General features: G+C 47.6%; 4 protein-coding genes across 4 annotated transcripts; 2 read left to right on the top strand and 2 right to left on the bottom strand.

Annotated features, from left to right (window-relative positions):
- On the top strand, positions 841–3272 carry LOC8082882 (L-type lectin-domain containing receptor kinase IV.1). The gene has a single exon (XM_002448182.2). The coding sequence runs from the start codon at positions 1008–1010 to the stop codon at positions 3033–3035; it is 2028 nt and encodes a 675-aa protein (XP_002448227.1). The 5' UTR covers positions 841–1007; the 3' UTR covers positions 3036–3272.
- On the bottom strand, positions 4236–9260 carry LOC8056045 (tRNA-dihydrouridine(20) synthase [NAD(P)+]-like). The gene is made up of 10 exons (XM_002446796.2): positions 8956–9260; positions 8136–8241; positions 7566–7704; positions 7317–7425; positions 7092–7228; positions 6765–6901; positions 6315–6421; positions 6009–6136; positions 5464–5554; positions 4236–4654 (listed from the first exon to the last, which is right to left on the bottom strand). The coding sequence occupies exons 1-9, from the start codon at positions 8998–9000 to the stop codon at positions 5500–5502; spliced, it is 963 nt and encodes a 320-aa protein (XP_002446841.1). The 5' UTR covers positions 9001–9260; the 3' UTR covers positions 4236–4654; positions 5464–5499.
- LOC8082881 lies at positions 12658–13607 on the top strand. The gene has a single exon (XM_021464109.1). The coding sequence runs from the start codon at positions 12787–12789 to the stop codon at positions 13081–13083; it is 297 nt and encodes a 98-aa protein (XP_021319784.1). The 5' UTR covers positions 12658–12786; the 3' UTR covers positions 13084–13607.
- LOC8082880 (elicitor-responsive protein 3) lies at positions 14134–16667 on the bottom strand. The gene is made up of 5 exons (XM_002446795.2): positions 16319–16667; positions 16053–16118; positions 15310–15436; positions 14787–14901; positions 14134–14414 (listed from the first exon to the last, which is right to left on the bottom strand). The coding sequence occupies exons 1-5, from the start codon at positions 16386–16388 to the stop codon at positions 14391–14393; spliced, it is 402 nt and encodes a 133-aa protein (XP_002446840.1). The 5' UTR covers positions 16389–16667; the 3' UTR covers positions 14134–14390.

Below are 17203 nucleotides of genomic sequence, written 5' to 3'. Positions count from 1 at the left end.
CTTTCCGTGGCCAGGTTAGTCGACATGATCCAGAAACGCAGGTAGTCAAAAGGACTGGCTTATTGTACTGACGCTAAAATCTCGCAGTAGATGAGTGTGAACCTGGGCCTTGTTTAGTTCCTCAAAAATTTTACAATCGAATCTTTAGACGTATGCATAAAGTATTAAATATAGATAAAAATAAAAACTAATTGCACAGTTTGGTCGGAATTGACGAGACGAATCTTTTAAGCCTAGTTAGTCCATAATTGGACAATATTTATCAAATATAAACGAAAGTGCTACTATTCCTATTTTGTAAAATTTTTTGAAGTAAACAAGGCGCTGGTGGCTTTATATTGTCCAACTACCGCAGAAAATGAGGGCACTGGAAGCGGACAATCGACAAGCCCCGCCCCCCACAGTAGAAGCTTCGTGTGACCACGCGGTACGGGAAGCCAGCCACCACCACGGCAGCGGGAAACCAACAACCTGTGGGCATGCGGGCCTGCGCGGCGGCAGGTGTGCGACGAGCGGCTGAGATGGCGAGTAATTGCGCTCACGTAATCGCGTCGTCCTCGGCGACTTTAATCCGTGGGGACGCGAAAATCGGCCGGAAACGTTGACGCTGCGGCTGATCATTGACCTCCCGGATCGTATCCGCGGCTGGTAGAGGCGTCCGCGTCCCGCTTGCACAAGCATCCGCAACAGCGACGGCTCGAGATGAGATTTTACGGATGCTACTCCACTCACCATCCGGCGTCGCGCGTACTAGATTGATGATGAAGCCATGAAGGATTGGTTACTCACTGATGACGTGCGAATCTGGTCAGCTTCACACTGCCAAAGGGCTTTTTTTTTTTGACAACACTGCCAAAGGACTTAAGGACCCCAAAAGGTAAAGACGCATACGGCTGCCGCGTTAAACACCGGGAGCCTGCCCGTGACCTGACGACGCCACAGAGGCCAAATCATTCCCCACACTCGCCACTCCCCAACCGTTCGAGCGAGGCTCAGAACTAGCAGCCATGCCGCCGCCACACCTCATCCGTCTTCTCTTCCTCGGCCTCGGCGGGGTGCTGCTGCCTGCGGCGTGGGCCGCCGACGAGCAGTTCGTCTTCGACGGCTTCAAGGGCGCGAACCTCAGCTTCGACGGGATGGCCACGGTCACGCCGGACGGGCTGCTCATGCTCACCAACGGCACCAACCAGCTCAAGGGCCACGCCTTCTACCCGGCGCCGCTCCGGTTACACCGCGCGCCCAACGGCAGCACGGCCACGGCGGCGATGCAGTCCTTCTCCACGGCCTTCGTCATCGGCATCATCGGCGCGTACGAGGACCTCAGCAGCCACGGCATGGCGTTCGTGGTCGCCAAGAGCAGCAACTTCACCTCCGCGCTGCCGGGCCAGTTCATGGGGCTCGTCAGCTCCGCCACCAACGGCAACGCCACCAACCACCTGTTCGCCGTCGAGTTCGACACCATCCTCAACTCCGAGTTCAACGACATGAGCGGCAACCACGTCGGGGTCGACGTGAACGGGCTCAACTCCGTCGACGCCGACAACGCCGGCTACTACGACGACGCCACGGGCGCGTTCAGGAACATGAGCCTGGTGAGCCGTAAGGCGATGCAGGTGTGGGTGGACTTCGACGGCCAGACCATGCAGGTCAATGTCACCATGGCGCCCCTGGAGGCGGTGGCCCGGCCCAAGAAGCCCCTGCTCTCCACCACCGTCAACCTCTCCTCCGTCATCGACGACACCGCCTACGTCGGCTTCTCGTCGGCCACCGGCATCCTCTTCTGCCGGCACTACGTGTTGGGATGGAGCTTCAAGATGAACGGCGCCGCCCCGGCGCTCAACATCTCCGCCCTGCCCACCCTGCCGGTCACGTTCCCGAAGCCGAGGTCCAAGACGCTGGAGATCGTGCTGCCGATCGCGTCCGCGGTGCTCGTCTTCGCGGTGGCCGCCGTCGTCTTCGCGTTCCTGCGGAGGCGGCGCATGTACGCGGAGGTCAAGGAGGAGTGGGAGGCCTCGTTCGGGCCGCACAGGTTCTCCTACAAGGATCTGTTCCACGCCACCGACGGGTTCAGCGACACGCGGCTGCTGGGCATCGGCGGCTTCGGCAGGGTGTACCGGGGCGTGCTGGCGTCGTCCAAGATGGAGGTGGCGGTGAAGAAGGTGGCGCACGGGTCGAGGCAGGGGATGAGGGAGTTCGTGGCCGAGGTCGTCAGCATCGGCCGCCTCCGGCACCGCAACCTCGTGCAGCTGCTCGGCTACTGCCGGCGCAAGGGCGAGCTGCTGCTGGTCTACGACTACATGCCCAACGGCAGCCTGGACAAGTACCTCTACGACCAGAGCAAGATCACGCTGGACTGGGGCCAGAGGTTCCGCATCCTCAAGGGCGTCGCGTCCGGCCTGCTGTACCTCCACGAGGACTGGGAGAAGGTGGTGGTGCACCGGGACATCAAGGCCAGCAACGTGCTGCTGGACAGGGAGATGAACGCGCGGCTGGGTGACTTCGGGCTGGCGCGGCTGTACGACCACGGCACCGACCCGCACACCACGCACGTCGTGGGCACCATGGGGTACATGGCGCCGGAGCTCGGGCACACGGGCAGGGCCTCCAAGGCGTCGGACGTGTTCGCGTTCGGCGCCTTCATGCTGGAGGTGGCGTGCGGGCGGAAGCCCGTGGTGCAGGACGCGCGCGACAACCGCCTGGTGCTGGTGGACTGGGTGCTGGACCGCTGGCGCGCCGGCTCCGTCACGGACACCGTGGATCCGCGCCTGCGGGGCGACTTCGTCGAGCGCGAGGCGAGCCTGGTGCTCAGGCTCGGCCTGCTCTGCTCGCACCCGCTGCCCGGCGCGCGCCCGGGCATGCGTCAGATCGTCCAGTACCTCGACGGCGACGCGCCGCTGCCGGAGCTGTCGCCGACGTACCAGGGTCTCAACATGTTGTCGCTCATGCAGGACCAGGGCTTCGACCCCTACATCATGTCGTTCCCGATGACGTCGACGGGGACCAGCACCATATCTGACCTGTCCGGAGGGAGATGAGTGTTGATCGTCTTGAAGGTTTAGTTACCGTACCCAGTGTCTACTGGAGTTCACTCCTGTTCTGTACCTGGCGCGTGTAAGTTCAGAACCTGGTGCGTGTAGTGTAGCGCAGCAGTGAGCAGTGCTACTGAATGTAGTGTGGATGACTTGACTGTAAAGATATGCTCGGGATAGCTTGGTGTTCAGATTATAATAAATTACTAATCACACCTGGAGATTGAGGTTTGATATCCCAAATCCCAAGCCACTGCACATGACTGAGTGACTGCCTGAACTTGCATTGAGGTCTCAAGGGAGCGTCCGAGCGTGCAGGGTTCATCCATTTATAATAACTGCTAAGCCTTCAAGTTGAAGACGAACTTAAGAACTCACTAGTACACGTTCCAATGGTATCAAAAAGTTATTTGGCCCGCATTTTGTGGCATAGTAACCATTTCGATCCAAGAGAATTGAAGGCTAGGTTTGGCTTGTCAACAAAGTTAGGTCTCGACTGTTCTTCGGTGCCTTCGATTTGCACGACATTTCTGCATCTTGGGTAACTCAAAGATGGCGTCTTTTATTATATAAAACACCAATAATTGCTCTACCTGCAGAATATATGGAGTATGAATGAGATATTACTGATTTGTGGAAGGGGAATACCATGCATGCATATTAGTATGAGGTGATTCAGGCTTTGAGGTCATGGCTGATGCAGGTCTTATGATGTCATGGCTGATGCAGGCTTTGCGCCTTTGCCCATCCAGATACAGAGCATGTGTGAAGTAGATTGGAGCTCCACCAAAGATAAAAAAAAAGATGTGCTGTGAGATCAACTGCATTGAATTAATTTTACATTAAGAGCAACCATGCCGCAACAAGTGTCAGAGCACAATTGTTTGGGGGCAGTGGAGGTGCCAAAGCACTTTCCCTCGAAAAGTTAGTTAAGCCTACATAAACAGGAAAAAAAAACAATTCATTGTAAGGTTGATCTAGGAACCGAACCCTAAACCCTGTAAAGCAGAAATAGATATCGGTTCGGTATAGGCTTTCTTGGTCTTGGTCGTTTTTTTCACTTACTTTCTGTGGAGCGTGTTAACCTAGTTATGTGTTTTTCTTCCTCCTTGCCCCTAGCGGCATTGTGTAGACTGTTCTTAATACAATAATACGTAGCAATGCGTCGAGAAAAAAAACATAAAGACATTACCATACTGCATGAGGTGAGTTGCAAATATTAAGTGCCAGGCTAAATACCAGTCAAAGACATATCATGAAAACTCTGTTAGACCACAGGGCCATAACAGTACAGTCAACATGTCGAAGTCTATTTGAATTCCCCCAAAAGCACCATAGTATCTCCACCAACAATACATGACAAAATTTCCATGGTCTAGATTAGTATCAGTTTTTTTAAAAAATCTGGTGTTTGATTAATTCCAGCCGTATGCACCTATCTATTACCAGTAGAAGGGAAAGATCAGCAGCTCCAGTGTCTTTTTTTTCCCCCAATTTGAAAACCCTTACTGGACTAGTGGTCCTACGTCCAGACAGCGCAAAAATGGCGAATCGTTTTCCTTGGTGACAGGGCAGATTCCTCCTAATCCCAGTAATAAAAAGTGAGATAGGAATCCAAGCAGAAGCTGCAAAAACAAAAATAAAATAATAAAAAAATCTGTTAGCTTAGAAAGCTGGCAAATAAAAAATTAAAAGACCATTAATAGTTTAACAGGCCCAAAGAACTGAAAATTGCTATGCATTTTCAAGACTGCAAGACAACTCGTGACAAGTAATGATGGGAATATTTGGACTTGTCACATTGAGCTCAGCAATTACATTACAATATGTTTCTCTTGGTAATATTATTTTTCTGAGATACGCAGATTGATTCAGCAGATATACAGGTTCTTAGTAGTACATTTTTAGAGAGGGAGAGAAACTATCAGACTAAGATTGTTAGGCAGACATACAGGTTCAGCAAATCATGAAGTTGAGAGTGCTGCTACATTACCCATTGATCACTAATTATTGCAACCTTTTATTATGAAAAAACCTTTTGAATTTACATTGTGGGTGCCTCTGATTTGCAATTTAATCATGCAAGTGAACAACATCGTTCTTCAAGTTTCAGGCAGGTTTCACCAATTTTGCTGGGTCGGGGAAAATACCATTTAGTTTAGCCAGTTCTTTACATCTTAATCAGTATCATACATTTACAAACCCTAATCGCTAATTTACAGAACTACTAGGAGTGGCTAGCTGGCCAAGGACCTGGAACCAGTTTTAGTTTTGAAATCCTTGTCAACAAACATACTTATTTTGCAAATAATTGTTATTTGCAGGAACAAGTACCACATGTGCACGACATGAAACACTATAACTTTCATCAATTTCACAGAATACTATTTCCTTTTTCACTAGCTCTAGACCCACTGTATTTCAAAATAGATACCTGATACACATGAAAGCTCACAGCACCAAACTGTATTCATTTCCTATTTGAAACAACAAAATTATAGTAGTCCTCCTCCCCATATAGTCTCCTGCAAGATTAGAAGAAATTGGTCATTACGATGAACTAACAAGGAAGGATATGTGGACAGTACATGTTGCAGAATAAGTGATGTACAGTTAAGAAAATAAGATCTGCTGAATTTTCATAAGGACATGTGGATAGCAACGGCAGGCTTTTCAATGTGGATTTCGAAAATCAACAGACCAAGGTGATATGAATCCACTATTTTCAAAGAGTGTGGGTGGATTGGGGGGAGGCGGTTGGAGTATCAGAAACATGACATGGATGGATAGTTAGCATCCTGGACCTACCGTGAAAGTAAGGTGATATCGTATTTTTACCATAGCACAAATTTTAGTAACACAGATGGACACAACAATCAGTGGATAACATTGTTCATGAGTAAACTAGTAACATGTTGCAAACCTCCAAGTAGCATCGATGGACATATAATGCAAAAACATACAGTTGTCTGAACTTACGCTAAATCTTCTGATGTATCACACTTAATAACACCTTTCCCCTCAGGAAGTTCAAGGCAAGAATAGTGCATTATCATTTCTTTCAAGGTATGTTTCGTGCTCTTCACATCGTTGTCCCACAATATGCTCTGCCACATAGTTATAACGCAATATGATGTCAGTGCCAAATGTAAGGCTGAAAAAGAGGGAAAAAGTGCACATAACTCCGAACTTTTGATAGACACTCATAGAAGTTTCAGTATGTTTTTGTACCCATGCAGAATGAACAGGATATCCTCTCACAAACACAACAGTAAAATTAAATACCTTTCGTACATACTCTCTCTTGACATCCTCCCAAGGTGTTTTTCCTTTGGCACAAAAGATAGAGGCATTCCACATGGCACCTCTAGCAACCATAATAGAAGCAGCACCTAACAGTTATAGGAACAATATCAAGTACAATTGAAAATAACAAGAAACGAAGGTCCATCTACCAATACACATTTGACAACATGTAGCAAGGATGAAAGTATCTCAGAGTCACTTATTCAGAAACCATTTTATATGCATTCATCATGAAAAATGAAGTGATAGCTACTTCAGCTGTTTAATGGCATACAGCGTTCAGGAAACGATTAAAGTTTTGTGGCAGTCTGAATAGATGCATATTAAAAAAAAGCAGTTTCAAGATTGCTAACTGACAGAGGTGAAGACCCAAATTAAACAGAGCAAACTAACAGATGACAGGGCAAATAGAAAGTTAGAAACAAAAACCTGTAGCATCTTTAATTCTCTTAAAATCCTCATACTCAAAGACATCTCCATTAGCTATAACAGGAATTGACAGCGCTGACACAACATCGGCTATCTCATCCCACTTGGCAGGATCTCTTGGTCTATCTTTAATCTTTCTGCGGTTTCAAAGAGGAGCAACATAAGCAAAACCAATTAGAAAAGGGCATACTCAAGAAAAGCGGTGGAGATATTGACATCACTGAAAAATGCAGATAGTAATTGCATGCTTCCAAAGCTAGAGTAAGAATTGTTTCGATTATCTACCAGATCACCATAACTCAAAATACAAATTCTATGTGTCATTACCTTCCATGGACAGCAAGAGCTGGAACACCAGTTTTCTCAATCCGGCGCGCCAACTCCACAGTGTCTTTAGGTGTGTTCAGAAGACGGATTTTACATGTCACTGTTGTGTCCAAGTTCCTCCGCAATGTTGTCAAAATCTATATTGTATACTATGCATAGCCTGAGTAAGAGCAGTGGGTATATGGGGGTATAGAGAAGGCAAAAGGAATCAATTAAGAAATGTACATCATGTATAAGCTCAGGCTTGGAGAGTAATGCAGCACCCATCCCTCCACTAAGCGAAAAAGACTTTGGACAGCCCATGTTGATATCTATAGCAGTAACATCCTGACACCTGTGAGGACAAAATACTATGGTTAAAGAAATATGTAAAGCAAAAGTATGTAGCCCAATGCTATCGATTGGTACAAACACAGAATTTATGTTAGAAACTTCAGGATTTGGATACTAAAAGGTCTCAGAAATAGAGCTTACACAAGCTGAGCAGCTTTAAGTGCCCTCACAGCATTTGATGTGCCCATTTGGAATACAACCCTACCCCTTTCTTCTGGGCATGTACGGAAAACTACACTGTCAGTCCCTTTCTCCACAAAATCAGTAGTCCCAAGAGATTCTGGTAAACAATGTGCCACATGATTAGGATGTGCCGAATCATACAGCCCAGAGCAATGCAATAACTCTTAACAACATACGGAATAAATAAGACAAATACTGGAAGTGCTATGAAGCCACCCAAGCTTCACATTTCAAATAGCTTTCTCTTCACTTCATGAAGCACTCATAAAGTTATTCTAGCATTCGTCCAATCGTTCCCCAATCCCCAACTACAAGAATTTTATCATCCAATAGTCCTTTAAGATGAATATACCCAATTATCGACTTCAGATGCAACATTATTGGGGTAAAGTTGTTTGCAGTCCTATGGTACTCAACATATTAGATCTTAAAAGCAGGTGATAAGTAGACTAAAACACTAATGCAGCGGAGATAGTTGTCGGACCAATAGACCACATCAGATGCCAAATATCAATTGAACTATAATACCATTTGTAACACGCTCACACTTCAACAATTTGTGATCAATAATCTCTTCTCCATAAGTAATATCAGCACCATATTCAGCAGCCAGTAGCCTAAATGGCAAGGTGCCCTGCAAAAATAATTAACGAAATAAGGCAGATGCTACATTTGATAGTAAGTTTGCAAAGGAAAAATTCAGAAGCATGGACTAGAACTAGAACAATCGAAAAATTCATAGCCATGAGATGAACAACATGACACAAGCTAAAGGGGGGTGATGATGCTCTTGAGCTGTTAATCAAAACCTTTTGAACTTGTGATCAGTAACTAAAATTTAAGGGAAACGGTGCGTGTTCATTTACTAAATGATATTGTCTATTCATAAAATTCAACAGAATACAGAAGAACCTAAAGTCAAAAATAACTAAACCCCTAAGGTCTAGACTCTAGAGTTTATTTGATCAACTTAGTACTTGTTTCCACCAATGATTCATAATTGCATTCCTTCACTGGAAGCAGGAAAAGCGAAAGGTTAAGTCACAATCTAGTCGCATGCTTGCTACGGTCATCTATCGGACAGCACCCATATTAAGTCACAACCTAGTCTCATACTTGTTCCACTTCTGAGTTCTGACATAAAACGGAACGCGTAAAGCTTTCCAGTTCTAGAATCTAGATCGAGAGGCATGAAGCTAGGTTCATATAAGAAAGCAGATGCCCAAAATCCAGGGATCCAGACGCTTCGAACTAGCTCAAATCCAAAGTCCTACGCCCCGGAAGGGAATCGGCTAACAAAATTCCAGCCAACGGATTCGTGGGAGGGGCTCGGATCGAGAGGAGTTACCACGCGGACCATGGGCGCGAGCACCAGCTTGTCGCGGTACTCCATCCCCACCTCGTCGCCGTGCCGGTGCCGCAGCGCAGACCGCGACTGCTCTGGCTAGCAACCTTCGCCCCCCGCGAAACTTGGAGACGGGACGAGGGAGGGAGTACGCGGTGGAAGTTGCTGTAGAGGAGACTTGACGGCGCGCACGCGCTTGTGGTGCGGGGCGGGGGAGCCGGGAGCACAGCAGACGGCAGTGCCGTGTCTTCTCCGGTCCCCTCGCAATCGCTCGCGTCTGTCCATGTGCTTTGGTTGGGTCGGGCATCGGAAATGCGTGGCTACTGGCTGGCCTCATCTGGACCGAGAGGCCCAAACCCGGCAAACCTGGTGGGCATGTCATGTCATGAAAGCCGCCTGCGGCCTGCCTTTTGGGGGCTTTGGAGACAAGTCGGTCTGGCCCGCTGCCGCAGAAACCACTGTGAATTGACTTGGGTGCAAGCTCTGCTGCCTTGTTTAGTTCCCTAAAAATTTTGCAAAATTTTTTAAATTCTTCATCACATCGAATCTTTAGACGTATGTATGGAGTATTAAATATAGATAAAAATAAAAACTAATTGCACAGTTTGGTCGGAATTGACGAGACAAATCTTTTGAGCCTAGTTAGTCCATAATTGGACAATATTTGTCAAATACAAACGAAAGTGCTACTATTCCTATTTTGCAAAATTTTTGGGAAGTAAACAAGGTATACTCCGTACTTGTCATTCATTATGCGATAATTTGCATATTTAAATCTGTTCGTTTCACTGAAATTTAGTTTATACTGATGGTTATACTAATTCTAAAAATGTTGTAAGAGAAAAATAATATTCTTTTTGCTGAAAAATACTATTGAAGCAGTGTTGATGACAGGGCAGGTATAAAGTTGATGTAAGACCGATGGAAATGGGATAAAAGCAAACAATAGTGGAATGCAGAAGTGTCACGTTGAAGCTTTTCTGTATAAAATACAAGCACCAGGTATCTACTTTCAAGCGAAGTGTAACAATTGGGTTCCGGTCTGTCAACGCCAAGCGCATTAGGCCTTGTTTAGTTACTTCTCGAATTTTTTTCGTGACACCGTAGCACTTTCGTTTGTTTATGGTAATTATTGTCCAATCATAGACTAACTAGACTTAAAAGATTCGTCTCATAAATTTCGACCAAACTGTACAATTAGTTTTTATTTTCGTTTATTCGTTTATATTTAATACTCCATGCATGTGTTTAAAGATTCGATGTGACAGAAATCTTGAAAAGTTTTGAATTTTGGGTAGAAGTAAACAAGGCCTTAGTAAAGGCCTCTAAGGGCCTGTACAACGCCAGGCGCTTATTGACCGGTACAACAAATTTCTTTGCCAGCGTGGAGTCTTGCATGCGAGCATGCAGCAAGCCCGGCGCTTACGGACGCACGCGGCGCTTCGCGAAGCAGCGGCGCCGGGACAGGTTCTTCACAATCTCGCGGAGAAGGATGCACGCAACGACTGGCAGTTGAGCACATGCAAGCGTTTCACACCATTGTGGGTTAATTTTTTTTAGAGACACTTATAATGGTTTAGTATTTTTCTCTCTTTCTATAAGAGCCTATGCATTGTACAAGCCCTAAGGCGCTCTACGAAGCTGGGCCGAACGCTTCCAACATCAAAGCGTTGTGAGCGCTCTTCCAAGATGTCAAAAATGAGTCGTGCTGGTAGTAGTGGAGGCGCAAGCTCACTCCTTTCTGCTTTTTTTCTCGGTTGTCATTTGTGTAATATCGAAATTTAAATCTATATATGCTAGGATGGTCCAGCTCATAATTATAATTTTTTAGATTTTCTAGGGCACTTGCTACAAGTGTGTTGTTTATATGGTCAAACATTTCTACCTTAAGTAGGAGGATTCTTTGCGTGTTGCCGCGGTATAAAAGGAATATAATAGTGTTGGTAATACAACAATATATGTTAATAAATAATATGATTTGCTGATGTGAATAGCTTTATCGAAGACATAATGACATGTTAGTTGAATATGTTAATGGATGATGATGTTGACACTTTGCATGATGAGATAGTTAAATGCCCTAGTGGATGCTGATGTGGACACTTTGCATGGCACTAGAAATAGCTAGTGAAGTTTGTCTTTATAAGAGATATAGATTATAATAATATGTAAATCTTTTGCGTATTTAAGAAAAAAATCATCCATCGTCATCACAACTCCATCAGAATAGTGTTGTTTAGACAATGTAAATATTATGAGCCCAAGAGCAACTTCAGCAGAGCACCCAAATCAGGGCTCCTACTTTGGATTTGGGTGCTCATCCCTATTTTTGTTGATCCAACAAATTTATTTTACTCCAGCAGTAACACCTAAACTAAGGCCTTGTTTAGTTCCGAAAACTTTTTGGTTTTCGAAACTGTAGCACTTTCGTTTTTATTTGACAAACATTGTCCAATCATGAAGTAACTAGGCTTAAAAAATTCATCTCGCGATTTACAGGTAAACTGTGCAATTAGTTTTTATTTTCGTCTATATTTAGTGCTTCATGCATGTGCCGTAAGATTCGATATGACGAGGAATCTTGAAAAGTTTTTGGATTTTGGGGTGAACTAAATAAGGCCTAAGCCCCCCCCCCCCTCCCCCCTCAATTGCATATCAACACACAATGACACAACAGACCCACATGTCATTGGGTCACACCTTACTTCCCCATCCTATGCACACAGATTTTGTCTGTGCATCAAATGGAGGCAGCTTCACGGCTGGGCAGTGCGCCCGAGCGGCTGGGAAGCTCACCCACGCGATAGAGGGAGGCACAGCTGTGCTACTCTGGCACGGTAGAGGGCGAAGGGAGGTGCCGCGAGCAGGGGCTGCGACGACCATGGCAGGGAGGTGGGCGTCCATGGCTAGGGAGGCCGACAGACATGGCAGCGGCTAGGGAAGCGCGCCGTGACAGAGGTGCGGTCGTGCTGCTACGGCGTGGCGGAGAGAGGCGCGAATGTGTTGCTCCGTCGCGATGGAGGAAGGCGTGGCCAGCGGGGGTCGCTCCCACAACGACCATGGCAGGGTACCGCTCTTGAGCTCGCTAGAGGGGCTACTCGCGGTGGAGGGAGAGGGGGCGCTCGTGGGGAAGGGAGGGGGTGCAATGTGAGCACGGCGTGGGGAGAAAACAAGCAGAAGAGGCCCAAGGATGAGCCCTATTATTCTACGGGAATGGAGGTAGATTTGGGTGTCCAACCTAAATTGAGAGGCTTGAGTTGGGATTCTACCAGAGTGTGTTTTTTATCAGAGCCTCCTATATTTAGCTATAGAGGCTTAAGTAGAAGGAAGCGGGTTACTGTGTACATAGTCATCTCTCGAAAATCAATCGTCTATAACTGTACATTCCACTCATCCACTGACCACTCAGACAGATACAGGGACATGACACGCACAGTTTTAGGCAAAATTAGACGCAACGACGACTACCGCGGCCCGGCACGTCGGCAAGCTTGTCTCGCGATCAGGCATCAGCCACATGAAATGAGATTTGCGCGACACGAACATGGGTTAGGTCGGCTGTTGTTTCAGCGAGTCAAGTGACCACCTCTCCATCGGACAAGAACAACCTTTCTTTCACACTGACTCCAGAGTCAGACTAACGGTGACCGGCCCCATCTTTTCTTTATTAGCAGCGCGCGCCGGCCGGCACCGGCACCACTCGCCTACGACACGCAGCGCACAACTACCAGACCAGAGCGCTTGGCGTCCTCGTCCTCCCCCCTCCCAGCAGCCTCGCTCGCTCCGCGCCACATCCCCGGCGCCCGGCCCGACGGCCCCGAAACCCGATCGAACATGGAGAGACACGGCATGAGCGCACGGCTACCAGCCATGCTGCTGGCAATGCTTCTGCTGCTGGCGACCGAGCTCGCCTCCTTCGGCTGCTGCGGCCACAGGATTCCCAGAGCGGACGTGGCGGCGTGGAGGCACGGGCGAGTGGCTTTGTCGGCGGCGGCGGCGGCGGCGACGACGACGATGGCAGGCGCGAGGGCTACGTCCCCCTCCCCCACGTCGGCAGCCCGGGACGCTGAGGCGGTGCTCGGCGAGTCCAAGAGGCTGGTGCCGCAGGGCTCCAACCCGCTGCACAACTAGGAGGAAGCAAGCGCGTGCAGGCAGGTTCTTCGATTCGTTCGGCTAGCTTCCATATGTTTTCTCCCTGGCTCAACCACACACAGTAGTGATAGATGTGCGCCTGTAACTGTAATTAGCTAGCGCCGCAGCAATATAGGGTAGGGCTCTGGATCCACTCCAACACAGAGCAAGAGCAAGAGTGTACATTAACATACATGCATGCTTCTTTTGCCATGTTCTTCCGATCCGATCGAGCAAATATTTCGATTCATTAGATAGGGATTAGGCCATTAGGGAGGAAGCAATGATTGCGAGTTGCTGTGTTTGGTTCTTTGCTGCGAGAGCTGGGAGCGGAGCAGCTGGCCGGGCTGCCGGCTGGGCCTGTTTTCTTCTTCTCCCGGAGTTCCGGGCAGCAGTGTGCAGTGCAGGGTGTTTAGCGTCATTTCCGCTCGCCGCCGCGGCGACGTCGTAGTGAGCTAGCGGACATGGGAGCCCGGACAAGCTGGTGCTTTGTCGCGCCTCGCTGAAACTATGATTTCGAGTTACTAGCCTTTTTGTTCGCTTGCGAGCATGCACGCCAACGCCATCCTCAGCGGCATGCCGGCATCCTACATATCTTATCACCCAGATGCCAGATCGATCACATGGCAAGGATCGTCGTCTAGGACATAAAAAATTCGCTAGTGATCTATTGGCAGAGGGAGGCAGAGAGATACGGCCATGAAGTGCATGCAGTTAGCCGGAGCCCGGAAGGAAGGTCAAAGAAGACCCCGGGGGCCGGCCGGCGTCCGGGGCCGCTCTACCATCTCTGCATGCGAATGCGGTTGAGTGAACGCTAAGCCATGGTCTAGTCTCATCATCCGAGACATGGATGTCAGAGGAAGGCATGCTGCACGGTGCTGATTACCATGCTACCTCCATGCACGAGATGTCCAGTCTCGTAGAGCAAGATGATTTCAGTGATCCTGCATTCCTGTCCCCGTTGAACACGGAATGGAGACCCTTCAGGGCTCAGGGCCAGGGGAAAGGAAGAGGAGACAGGTGATATCTTTGCAGCAGTCACACGGCCTCTTGTAATCGCGACAAGTTAACTGAACATCAAGAGTGGGGGTCAGCCGTAGCTCACGCAAGTGGCCAGCACCATTATTACAGGTTTCAGTACAGGACAAGGGATCAAATACAGGAACTGTCGAACTGGTTTTTAGAGTAATATAAGTTGCAGGGTTCTTATAAGACGACTGATGAACTGCAGTAATAATACATCAGTAGGAAGAATCGGTCTGCTTCTTATAAGACGACTGCGTGCTTCCAGCCACGCCAACTTATCCTCAGAAACCCTGATCACGAGAATCCTGCTCATAGAAGGGACATTTCAGTTTCAGCAGGCTGTAGATAAATTCAGAACAAAACCCAGCTCCTAATCTTCAGGGAAATGGAAAAAAACAACAGAAAAGATAGATAAGGGACGCACTATCGCAAAGTGCATATATATTGTTGCCACGGACAGAAGGAAAAGCAAAAGCAGGCAAAAGAAACATCCACACCCGGCGGCAGCTATCACATAAATTTTTAGGAAAAAGCAATCTGATAAACTTGCCTCTGGTTTGATGAAAACAAACTTTTACATATTAAATCACAAAAGCATTTTTATAATAGATTATAGATAGAGACTTCTGAGTGTCAGCTTTTAACATGGATGTGAGTGGGCTATGTGAGATAGTTACCTCTGGAGTGAATGTGAGACCAACTTTGATTTCTCCGCGGTATTCTTCGTCTTTCACAACATTGTAAACAGTTGGAGGGATGCTTCCTTCTGTATAAACTGCTTCCAGGGGAATCCTGCAAAAACAGAGCAGCGCACTCGATTGAAATAAGCATTGCGAACGCTAAAACTGAGGCCTTGTTTAGTTGGCAAAATTTTTGTATTTTGGGTACTGTAGCACTTTCGTTTGTTTGTGGCAAATATTATTCAATCATAAACTAATTAGTGTTAAAAGATTCATCTCACGATTTACAGACAAACTGTGTAATTAGTTTTTGTTTTCGTTTAAATTTAATACTCCATGCATGTGCCGCAAGATTCGATGTGACGGGAAATCTTGAAATTTTTTGGGAACTAAACAAGGCCTGAATCCCAAAACATCTCCAAAACTGCAAACCGCGAGAGGGAGGCGCCAAACTACCGTCGCTGTCAGTAGTTGCAGGCCGGATTGGTCGAGCTACAACTTACAGAATGTGATTACTTACGTTGCTTCACCAACAAAATCGTCATCAGTGCCACCGTCACTGTCGAGGAGCTTGATGAATAGCTCTGTTGCGCCATCGGAGACGGTGAACACAAAGGTCTCGTTCCATTCTGGCTCACATCCTTTGCCTGCAGTGCCCAGTGCACAAACAGATCAAGTTACAAATTGCTCTCCGGCCATTTGCAGCAGGGCCAATCAAAAGTTACAAATTGGTAGGGAGGCCAAAGGCTGAAGGATCCGGGCTTCAGAAAGGGGAGGCTAGCAAGCCGGGGATTTGTTCATTGGTTGTGTGTTTAGCGTGTTTTTCAGCCCGTGTTAATATTTCTGAGCCCGTCTAAGCAGGTTGCGAACTGTAAATAAACTTCTTTCTTTCCTTCCTTAATTGAGAGGCAGCGCTCCTGCCGTTTGCTTCAAATGGCTAAAGGATCCATAGAGGTACAGAACGGCGAGTAATTTTCTAAAACGTCTTCAACTCTTCAAGTGTGCTGCCTTATTACTTGCACAGTGTATGTGCCTAGAGTCACATGAGATGACACGGTAACTTGAGCATATAGTTTTTTAGCTTTAACAGCACTAGAGTTCTATGTTTCTGAGCTAGAACTACCTGCTATCTTAAGTCTTAACTCTAATTTTGGCTTTTGCAGACAGCAGACTCTCGATTACTAGTAAAACGTAACTTACAAAAGCAATAATTTCAACGGATTAAAGTATCTAATATGAAGCTGAACAGATACGTATATATACCAGATGCAACGCTGCTCTTCTGCTCATGGGAGCGACATTGCAGAAGCGCGTAGGGATCCATGTTACCTGCGACCAGCCACACCAAAAAAAAAAAAAATCGTTAGCAAGAACTCACACCCCTTCTTCGAGAGCAGTGGAGCTACAAATGTTCAGGCAAGGTCACTTATTTTGCAGCCGAGTTTTAGTCGAAGTCGACCATAAAACAGGGGGGGGGGGGGGGGGGGGGGGGGGGGAGAGAGAGAGAAGACGTGCCGAAGCGTACGTACTCAGGTAATCGGTGTTCTCGAGGCCCTTGGCTCCGACGAGCAGCACCTCCAGCGTCCCCTGCTGCGCCATCACCCTCCTCCGGCCTCCGCGGTCGGCCCTGTCTGGTTGCTGGATCGACCACGAACTTGCAGCGAAGACAGGAGGAGAGAAAACGCCTAGATTGCGAGAGATGGATAATCCGATCCAACTCGACAGGGGTATTTATATAAACTATAGAAGGCGCTCGCGTTTGCTTCCCCACATGGAGGCGGCGGCGTTGCGTGTGCAATGCAAGTCAACGGCCCAGCCGCACCGACGGGTAATCAGAGGATGATGGCTTGTCGCGCCTGTTTCGCGCCTTGCTTGAAAGCCGGTTCGGTAGCTCGTGGCAAAGGAGGGTTTGACTGTCACCGACGCACACAAACGGTTCATGCTCTACTGGCTTGCTGCTCCGTCGAAGCACCGTGGTCCGTGGCGTCCTGGCCTCCTGGGGAAGAGACGTGATATGGTCGTATGGACAAGCTGGCTGATGTTTGCATTACTAGGCCGGGCGACGGCCTAGGCTAAGTTCGCACTGTGCTGATGGTGTCCTGGACCAGACGTGTAGATTTAGGGCATGTTGCAGCCAAACAGCCAAAAATTTTGGAAAAATGAGCACTTTTAGAAGAATGGATCTAAACATGGATTTATAAAACTTGGCGGTAAAGATTTAGAATTTGGGACCTTGGAGCCCCAAAACTGTGTAAACTTGCTTAGGGACCCGTGTCATATGTCTTGCAGACCAAAAAATTTAGGAAGCATCTAAACACCTATTTGAATGTAAAGTTTGCAGCCAAAAGTTTTGAGATGTAAAGATTTGGGATCTAGACAGGCCCTTAGCCCTTTTCGACTAGCCTAAAAACTAA

Source organism: Sorghum bicolor, chromosome 6 (genome assembly GCF_000003195.3).
Source record: "Sorghum bicolor cultivar BTx623 chromosome 6, Sorghum_bicolor_NCBIv3, whole genome shotgun sequence".
Taxonomy (NCBI): Eukaryota; Viridiplantae; Streptophyta; class Magnoliopsida; order Poales; family Poaceae; genus Sorghum; species Sorghum bicolor.
This window is presented reverse-complemented; position numbering and strand designations above follow the sequence as displayed.

Bases quoted from the DNA above. Each gene is read 5' to 3' on its own strand.
- LOC8082882 (XM_002448182.2), top strand. From the start codon at position 1,008: ATGCCGCCGCCACACCTCATCCGTCTTCTCTTCCTCGGCCTCGGCGGG.
- LOC8056045 (XM_002446796.2), bottom strand. From the start codon at position 9,000: ATGGAGTACCGCGACAAGCTGGTGCTCGCGCCCATGGTCCGCGTG. The intron at 7,705-8,135 runs GTATTATAGTTC...ATTGTTTACCAG, and splicing joins GTGTGAGCGTGTTACAAATG to AATCTCTTGGGACTACTGAT. The intron at 6,422-6,764 runs GTTTTTGTTTCT...TATAACTGTTAG, and splicing joins GAGAATTAAAGATGCTACAG to GTGCTGCTTCTATTATGGTT.
- LOC8082881 (XM_021464109.1), top strand. From the start codon at position 12,787: ATGGAGAGACACGGCATGAGCGCACGGCTACCAGCCATGCTGCTGGCA.
- LOC8082880 (XM_002446795.2), bottom strand. From the start codon at position 16,388: ATGGCGCAGCAGGGGACGCTGGAGGTGCTGCTCGTCGGAGCCAAGGGC. The intron at 16,119-16,318 runs GTACGTACGCTT...GGCTGGTCGCAG, and splicing joins CGAGAACACCGATTACCTGA to GTAACATGGATCCCTACGCG. The intron at 14,415-14,786 runs GTAACTATCTCA...TTCTATGAGCAG, and splicing joins GTCTCACATTCACTCCAGAG to GATTCTCGTGATCAGGGTTT.